The 9,688-nt window shown below is 53.0% G+C and overlaps 1 protein-coding gene across 1 annotated transcript; it reads right to left on the bottom strand.

Annotated features, from left to right (window-relative positions):
* Positions 1-749: 749 nt before the first annotated feature.
* Positions 750-2,979, bottom strand: LOC121502040 (uncharacterized). Its single transcript, XM_041774660.2, has 2 exons — positions 1,754-2,979; positions 750-1,017 (listed from the first exon to the last, which is right to left on the bottom strand). Exons 1-2 carry the CDS (start codon positions 2,977-2,979, stop codon positions 750-752), a joined length of 1,494 nt encoding a protein of 497 aa, XP_041630594.2.
* Between the last annotated feature and the right edge of the window lie 6,709 nt (positions 2,980-9,688).

Below are 9,688 nucleotides of genomic sequence, written 5' to 3'. Positions count from 1 at the left end.
ACGGGCTCCCGTTCCCGTCCGGCTTTCGCCTGCACCCGGAATTACTCCGGTGCTACGGGGAAAGCAGGAGGGGAATTGGTCACTGCCGGCGAGGGGCGCCGGCCCGCGAACGAAGACAGGGAAAACGCACAATTTGATTTAAGCACATGTTTTCTAATTAGGTAATTTTATTGATAAAATAACTTCTGGCGGCGGGGGTGGGATAGATCCCCAATATATTTAATGGCCGGCGGCCATGCTCACCCTGGCTGGATGTCCTTCGAGGTCCTACAGGATAATTAGGTCCCGACGCGGACACGCGGTTTTGGCACTTGAACTCTTCACTTACGGAGCGACACGACTTGCGCGATCGAGAATTTTGCGAGGATTCAATTGACCTAATTTCCGCAGTGTGGCCGTGACCTAATTCCTGCCGGCAGCGCTGCCGCGATCGATCCTGGCGTTGCCAGATGCTGACACTATCGCCGACAGCGTTGCCACTTGCGCGCGTAACTTCAAAGCTTAGTGCTCGTTTTGAACTTCCCTTCGGGGGGTTTATTTGGCTTCATGCCGGGTGATGTGTGTGTGTGAGTGTGTGTGTGTGTATGGCTTCATGCCGGGTGTGCGGGGTGAGTGTGTGTGCTTAGTTTTAGTCTTAATTTTAGGTATAATATGTACATGATTAGGTCTAAGCTTAAATTGTAGGGTATTATTTACCATACATATATATATAAGGTTGTAGCGACCAGTCGTGTCGTCACACTCCCTCCTTACTCCGGGTGGGGTGTAGGAAGAGCCGGACGTGGTCGTCCCGGTTCTGCTGCACCCGGAATCGCTGACCCTGTTCCTCCTCCAGATAGCGTCGGGCCCTTCGTCTGGCTATTAGAAGTCGCTGCTGGATCCGACTGATGAGCCCGGCGGGTAGCGTGCCGTTGGGCGTGCTCCAGCCGTCGGGAACGGGTAGTCAGCGGGTGTGACCTTGGCGATCGCGGGGCAACTCTTCCTCGGACGAGGATTCGCTGGGGCTGTCCACTAGAGCTGGGAATAAATCGATGTCAACATCGATTAAATCGATTCTTTCTTTTCGGTCGATGCATCGATTCGGCTTAGAAAGAATCGATTAATCGACAAGGTCCATGCTTTGCTCTATCTGTGCGTTTCAGCTAGCTCAACAGAAGCAGAGCGAGTATTTAGTAATGCTGGATGTATTATAACCGATAAACGTGCGGCTTTAAAACCCAAAACTTTAAATAAGCTCGTTTTTGCCAACAAAAACCACTGGCTAGTCGAATTTTGATATTTTTATAATTTGAAAATATTTTTGGTTTTTTGTGATCTCATTTAATTTAATTTAATTTTTCTGGAAATATCCAGTAAATAATTGATTTTGATTTTTTGTTTTTATATTTATTTTGCTTCTTATTTTATGAACCTTTATTTTAAATATTTTTGTTTAAAATAAGTTACTATATTTAAAATAAAGGCTTTGAATAATTTTATTTAAAATAAAGAAACAAAATATTTTTATTAAAACAAAAAATCAATTAATCACTGGTTATGGCCAGAAAAATTAATTTGATTTATTATGAATACATTTTGGGTTTATTGTTTAAGAATGATTATGTAAATAAATTTAAGTTCTGGTTTTTTCTGAATTTATTTGAAGTAAAAAATAAAAAAGTTTTGTTTTCGATTTAATCGATTTAATCGATTTTATTTTCTAAAAAATCGAAAATAATCGATTCGCTGAGAATCGATTTTTTCCCAGCTCTACTGTCCACCCAGGGCGCGCTCCGTCGGTGGCCTCGGCGTGCCGGTGCTGGTGTGGGTGGTCGGTCCCTGGCCGAACGTGGCTCCGGGTTGATTGGCCGAACCGGCCCGGCGGAGGACGCCCTGCGTCGAGCCACTGCAGCGGCGTATTCGCCGGGTGTTAGTAGCGGGGGGCGGCTCGGTACGGCCACGGCTGGCCTCTCGTCTTCGGAGTCCTCGTCGGTTGTCAAGTCGATGTGTTGGCTTATCGATGGCCCCTCTGCCTGGCGTGGAGCGACGGCGGCGTGGTATCCGCGTGACGTTGTCGGCGGTAATTGGCTCGGTGATGAGGCCGCGCAGGTGGTTATCGGCAGCTGGTGGCGTATGGACCCGGCCCGACGGCGGCGTGGTGCCCGGCGGTCTAACATTTGGCTCGGCGTCGTCGGAGTCGGAGATCTGGATGATCCCATCCGCCTCTCCCTCGTCGCTGGAGATCTCCTCGTAGTCCGGAAGGAACTGAGGTGACGGTGTCCGTGGCTCGTCGACGGATTGGTCGGAGGCGGGGCGCGTCGGAATCTGCACTCCGTCTTCGTCGGGAGACTCCCCGAAGAGGTCCTCCATGTCCAAACCCTCTGCCCCGTGGGCCATCTCCTCCAGCACGTCGGGTGGAAGGTCGCCTAGGCACTCTCGTAGCGCCGCTTCCACCTCGCCGTCTGGGTCCTGGACTGCGCGTGTCCCAGGCGTTGTTGGAGTCGGGCCGGTGCGTGAGCGTGCCGAAGTGAGGGCAGCTCGCGGCGTCGCCCTTGATGATGGGGTTTCGTGTCCGGTAGTTGTCGTGGCGACCCGGCCGGTGTGCGGTCGCGTCGACGGGCGGGCTGCTCGAGGTGCTGCCTGTGGTGGCTGCCCCTGGTTGCCGGTAGGCGTCGTGGACAGCCGGCTGGTGTGTGGTGCCTCCCGTGGCGGTGGCTTCCCTCCTGGGGCTTGCCCTTGGGTGGCTTGGGTCGATGGAGCCCGGGTTGTGCGTAGCGGGACCAAAGGCGGCGGCCCTTGATCCGTGAGTGGCTGCTTGCCCTGGTCGGCAGGCGTGTGGGCGGCCTCGATTGGCCGTGGTCGTGGCGGGGTGGTGTCCACCCGTATTGGGCCGAATCGATGATCCGGCGGGACGTCGAGCTGCTCCGCGGACAGGATTTGTCTGCGGCCTCCGGCCACACGGAGTGGCGCGAGGAGTGAAGGTTGGGGCCGATACCCCATCTGGAGACCATCCAGCAGCTCCTCAAGGGCGAGCCCCATCCAGGCGTCGTCCCTGGGTGATGAAATGGTGCTTGACATCGTGGCGAGATGGCTGGTCCGGGTTGGTGGCGATGCGGCCGTGCTCGGGATCGTGGGCAAGATGCGAAGCGCGTGTGTTCAGCGCTGCCGTGCGCTGGATCCTCGAGGATGCGGGCGTGTGCTCGCTGGCGATTGCCTGTGGGCGGTGGGTCGCGTCTCTGTTGCTGTTGTTAGCGATGTTGCTCTGCCGCAGTCTGGTGCACCGTTTGCGTTCGTGCTGGGTGGTGATCGATGTGTCTGTGGAGAGAAAAGAGCAAAAGAGACGGCGTTGTTAGGGGGGCGCTTTCGAAGGACCCTACCCAACCGAGAGTTGCTCGATTTCTAAGTTTTTTTTTTTGCGAAAGAGAGGGCACATGTTTCCCCCCTAGGGGGGTAGGAGCGTTGGACAGGCGCGCCTGTCAGCAAGTGGCCCCTCTGAACATGGCCATCTTTCGATCTGGGCGTGGCTTAGTGGCGGCGGCGTGGAGTGGGGTGGTTCTCCCCAGGGCTCGTGTCGGCGGCGTCTGATTGCTTTGGGTTGTGCGTGTCCTCGGCGTGGTCTTCCTCGTAGTCGCTGTCATCGATCGCGCCTTCGGCGTGGTCATCTGCTTCTCCCTGTCGGTAAGGTTTCAGCTGTCCCAGACTCGCAGTACGACGTCGGCGGCTGCCGGGTACGTGTAGCTGGACGATGTTTGGTGAAGGGAACTTCGCCACTCGGAAGGGTCCCTCGTATCTCGCGGCCAGCTTGGCGGCGAATCCTTCAGCAGCGTTGGAGAGCGCGTGGCGTCTCACCAGCACTAGAGATCCTACAGGCGGCTTCCAAGTCCGTCGGCGCAGATTGTAGTGTCGGCCCTGATCCGCCGCAGCGCGCTCGGCGTTGTCTCGCACTACTCGGAAGATGTCCCTCAGCTGCTGGCTTCGGTCCGTTGGGGCCACCTCTGGGGTGCCTCGTCCTGGTGTGAGCTCGTCGTATAGAGTCCGTGGCAGCCTCGGTTCTCGCCCCTGCGTCAGGAAAGCTGGGCTAAATCCTGTTGTGTCGGAGACACTGCTGTTGATGGCCAGGGAGATTTCCGGCAACAACTGGTCCCATGTATTCTGCGGGCCTCCATCCAGGTACTGGGCGATCATCGTCTTGATCGTCCTGTTGGCTCTCTCCGTCGGGTTCTGCTTTGGCGTATACGGCGCCGTGTGCTGCAGCTCCATGCCCAGCGTTTTGCAGAAGTTCTGGAAAGATCGACCAGTGAACTGCGTGCCGTTGTCGCAGACGAAGGTCCTCGGCACTCCGAATCTGCTCAGGATCCGTTCCCGAAAAGCGCGTTCAAGCTGTGCTCCAGTAGCTTTCCGCAGTGGCACAAACTCCACCCACTTGCTGAAGGCATCCAGAAACACCAACAGCATGGTGTTGCCTTGCTTCGATCGTGGAAGCGGTCCGACGAAGTCAGCACAGAGAACCTGGAATGGCTCGTCGACCTGGCGGGTGAACATCATCCCCGCAGGTTACTCCTGGCCAAAACCGGTGCCTTCGTTAGTAGCGCCTTTAGCTCCTGAAAAGCGTGATCCTGCCTCGATGTCCACTCCCACTTTTGGCCTTTCTTCAGCAACGCGGTCATGGGTTCGACCACGTCGGCGAAGTTTGGAACAAAGCGGCGATACCAGGATGAAATCCCAAGGCACCTCCGGAGCTCCTTTAGGCAAGTTGGTGGCTTCAGCTCGCGGATCGCGGCAACTTTTTCCGGATTTTTATGAATACCCGCCTCGCTGATTACATGTCCCAGGTAGACGATGTGGCGCTGGAAGAAGTGGCACTTCCCTCGATTCAGGCGCAAGTTTGCATTCCGCAGGCGTCCTGAAGGTTGGCGACGTGTTCCTCCAGCGTTGAGCCTATGACGATGATATCGTCCAGGTAGGCGAATGCGTGCGGCTCCATGTCAGGTTCGATGACTGTATCCAAAGCGCGCTGGAACGTTGCAGGGGCGGAATGCAGGCCGAACGGCATCACCCGCCAGTGGAATAATCCTCTACCGGGAACGGTGAAAGCCGTACACTCTCGGCTGCCCGGGGCTACTGGTATCTGCCAGTATCCATTCTTCAAGTCCAGCGTCGAGATGAACTTGGCGTTCCGGAGGCGTTCCAGAATCTGGCGAATCCTCGGGAGCGGGTAGGCATCGGGAACCGAGTTTTCGTTGAGTTGACGGTAGTCAACACACATGCGTACGTCTCCGTTTTTCTTCGCCGCAATCACGATGGGCGCGCTGTGCGGACTCTTCGAGGGCTCGATCCGCCCGTCTCGAAGAAGCTCGTCGATCTATTTGTCGATGATGGCCCTCATGGCCGGGTTCCTCGGGAAGTATCTCTGCTTCAATGGCCGATCGCTGCGCATGATGATGTGGTGCTCCGCTATATGGGACACCCCTGAAAGATTCTCGAACAAGGCCAACTCCTTCTCCAGGAATTCCTCTACCCAGGGCTCTGGGTAGCTGTGGGTCTCGAGCTCTTCCGCCTCGGCTGAGTCTGGATCCCCAGCGGGGTGACTCACCGAGTTAATGTTTCCGCAGAGAGGCGAGTCTTGCGCCGGCGTTTCCTCGACGTGGTCCTGGAAACGGACACGCTTCATGGAGGTGCGAAATGGATTTCGCTGCGCGGCGGTGGCATCCGCCACAGGCAAGACATGGCTCCAACCTCGCAGCTGGTTTCCCGTCGTGGACGGGTCTGTGCCGGGGATGACTGCCAACCTCCGGGAGGATGTGCTCTCCTCTCCGGCAGGCGTGGTGCTGGCGGTCTCCCGGTTGGCTTCGAGGGCTGTGCCCCGAGGGCGGGCGCGTGGCGCCGGTTGCGGCGGTTCTCTGACCGTTGCTGGTTCCGTGTGGCTGGAGCGTGGCTCCGTCGTCGCTGGCTCCCGGCGGGCAGAGTGTGACTCGGCCGGCGGGCTTCGGGGTTGAGAGCGTGGCTCTCTCAGCTGCGGCGTAGGACGTGGTCCTCCGTGAGGGTTGGAGTGTGGCTCCTCAAAGTGGACAGAGCGTGGCTCCTCGAAGCGGACAGAGCGTGGCTCTTCCCTCCGGCGTCTTGCGTTGGCTCGTTCTTGAGCCCATGGTGGCTCCGTGTACTGGTCAGGCATCAGGCTGAGGGTCTGTCCCCCGCACTGCATGGTGGCTCCGATCCTGCAAAGAAAGTCCATGCCTAGCAGGACGGTTGGAGCGCGTTTGCACCCCAGGTGGATATTGGCGGCGAGGGCCCGAGTCAGGTCCCGGCATGTCCCGTCGGCCAACTTGACTTGGGTGCGAATATCTCGCGTGTTGTCCGCGTTGCCTAGCTCTCGGGCTAGGTCCTCGCTGATGAAGCTATGCGTAGCTCCAGTGTCCAGGGTGGCCACGAATCCTCGCCCTTTCATGGTGATGGCGGCGCGAATCCGTCCCTGGTGTTGGTGGACGGTTCCTCCTACTGGCTGCGTGGGTTGGACGGGTTCCCCGGGTGATTCCCGGTCACTCGAGGCCCGTTCCCGTTTCCTGATGCTGCACGCCGACAGCAATCGATAGTCCGGGTTCCTCAGCGTCCGCAGTCCCAGCAGAAAATGATGCGGGGGTTCCGGCACTCGGCCGAGAAGTGTCCCGGTTGGCCGCAGTTGCGGCATGCGTCGCGAAGGTTGACTGGCTCCGATGTGACGAGAGAGGCTGTGCTCTGGCTCGTGTTCGCGTTTCGGCTGGTACCTCCGTTGAAAGGGTTGCCCACTGGGGCTGCTGGTGGGGCACGGCGCGGCGTCTGCCCGGCTTCCGTCCCATAGTTGAGTCTAGCTTCCTGTCGAGGGCTCGGAGAGCGATGATCCTGGCCTCCATTCCGGCTGCGCGTCACCTCGTAGTCCACTACTAGGTGGGTCAGCTCCGCCAGGGTGCGGAAGTCCTGTCTTCGGGTGAACAGCTGGTACTCCGGCAGCATGTTGTCGTAGACGCGCTCCAGCTCTCGGTCCGGAGAGAATCCAGCTCGGCGCATCTGCAAGCGAAGATCCACTAAGTATTCCTTGAACGGCTCGTTGGGTCGCTGTAGGTGTGTCCGGATCTCGTCCTCCAGTCGCTGATAGTACCGCGGTGGCAGGAAAAAATCTAGAAATTCACGGCGAACCTCGACCCAGCTGGCCTGCTGGAGTCCGCTCGTGCGGAACCAACTCTCAGCCCGGCCGGAGAGCAGCACCACCAGGGCTTGAGTCAGATATCTCCGGTCGATCCGGCAGGTATCGGCACGCTCCTCGATGTGCTCAATGAACCCGAGTGGATCCGTCGTTCCGTCGAACGAAAGACCCCACTTCGTCATCCTGTCGATCAGGATGGCTCCCAGCCGGCGTCGCTAGGGTGATTCACGGATCTCGGAGGTTCTTCCGCCTTCGGGCGTCGCCCTGTGGCCGGCGAAGTACTACGCGGCAGAAAAAGCGAAGGTGGTACCAACGATGCCGACGTGGTTGGTTCTGGTGATATGAGGGCCGGATCCAAAGGTATGGGTGGCTTCACTTCGCCCGTGGGTGCGTTCCCGAACCGGCGCTCCAGTTCCTCGAGTCGATCTTGGATTTCCTCGGAATTATCCGCTCGTCGTGAAAAGGCGATGAGTCGAGCACGTTGTTCGTCCACAGTGCCGCTTCGATCGAGTCCGAACTCGCCGAGAATGGCTTCCAGCTCCATCTTTTTACGATAGCTAATCCAGGTGACGCCCATCGTTGCGAAGAAGATGATCAGGTATACGGCGACCGAGAATTAATTTGCAATGGCACGGGTCACGGAACCGAGTAAACAATCGAAATTTAATTATTCTGTTTTATCTGATTTATAATTTTATTTAATTCTTTTATTATTTATTTTTTTCTTTAATTATTTTAATTATTTTATTTAATTATTCAATTATGTTATTTTGCTTTTACTATTTTATTTGCGTTTATTTGATTTGATTTATTGCGTTTATTTTATTACTTATTTGATTTTAGTATTTTTATTATTTTATTTTATTCAGTTATTTTATTTGATTTTATTTATTGTATTTATTTTGTTGTTTGTTTTATCTAACTTTATTATATTTATTATTTTATTATTGTTTATTTAATTTTTTTATTTATTGTTTATTTAATTTTTTTATTATATTTAATTATTTCGTTTGGTTTTATTTAACTTTATTATATTTGATTTTATTATATTTATTTGATTTTATTATTTATTTATTTGCTTTTATTATAGTTATTATTTAGTTTAATTATTGTATTTAATTGTTTCCGGCGTGTGTACTAGGCTTCTGCGTTTTTGAGATCGCGCAGGATCCGCTTTGTTTTGAATCGGCGACAGGATCACGCAGGATCCTCTGGGTACCCGTGGTATTTTTTTTTTTGTATTAAAGGATCTTCCCGTTGAGGTCTTTGAATGCGACGGCGAAAGAATTTTTCTCGGCACTGTCCTTGAGGGATATTATTAATTTCGGAAAAAAAAAATATTCAAGTGTCCTCGAAGGATGTTCTTGACCACGGCGGAAAGGATCTTAGTCACTGGCGTTGTGCGAAAGAAAAAATATTTTTGCGACGGCGAAACTTGAGCGATGTGATTATTATGATAGTTCGTCGGAGATTAAATTATGTTGCCCAGTGTAGCTTTATTTATTGCTGCCCACGGTAGCAGCGGCGCAGCAAAGTGACATATCGATAGCGGCAGAGAGCGTCCCTCTGCCGGCGTTGACGCGGGCGGAGATGCAGCGAAGCTAAGTTTTGGGCGGGAATCTCGGGCGAATGCAAGCAAAGCGACAGAGTGCTAGCGGCAGAGAGCGTCCCTCTGCCTGCGTTGACGCGGGTAGCGACGTCAAATTTCGAGCGGTGCAGCGAAGCTAATTTTTGGCGGGAATATCCCGCGTGGCGGGTGGAAAATTTTATTGCCTATTTCTCTTTGTATTATGCTTCGCCGCTGCCGTCTGCCGCCGAATTGGCGCGACCTACTTGCACTGTGAAAAAACGTGGAAGTTGCCAAATATTCTCCCCATAGAAAATTTATATATTTTTTTCCATATATATATAATTAAATACTTGCGATATTCATAAGTTAAAAAAATACAAACTTTATTTAACTGAATATTGGTTTTACAAGTTATTTTATTTTGAAGAACACCAACCTAAATCTTTTAGGTCATAAACTGAACTCAATTAATTGATCTGGATAGATTGACGTTCAAGCCTCGGTCTCGAGCTTTCAAATATAGAGTTAAACTTTAAAAGTTCTGGAGAGAATTTAGGAGAGAGCTTGGAGTTAATTGTTAATCTTCTCTTAGATTCAAGTGCATTCGCTCTTTGATTTTATGATTTGTTATTGAAATCTAATATTTTTGTTTTCGACTTGGCGAGTCCGAACTTTGAACGTGGGAACGTGTGATGACTTAAGTCATAAATGTTTAGTCTACAGAAGGGACTGTCTGGAGTTTGTTTAGAGTTTCAGATTGCATCCTTTGTGTAGAGCATGGGTTTATTCCACTAGCTTTGGCTTTGGAATTCTTATAAACATCCGGCGGTTGCTATCTGATGTGTATGGATATAAACTAGGGTAGCAAAGGCAAGTGTGTTTGTGTTACAGGGTATTACAATATTGTGTTTGTGTGGTGTGTAAAGTAGGCGTAGACAGAGTCCGTAGGACTGTGGATATGT

The sequence above is a fragment of the Drosophila kikkawai genome, chromosome 2R (assembly GCF_030179895.1).
Source record: "Drosophila kikkawai strain 14028-0561.14 chromosome 2R, DkikHiC1v2, whole genome shotgun sequence".
NCBI lineage: Eukaryota > Metazoa > Arthropoda > Insecta > Diptera > Drosophilidae > Drosophila > Drosophila kikkawai.
This window is presented reverse-complemented; position numbering and strand designations above follow the sequence as displayed.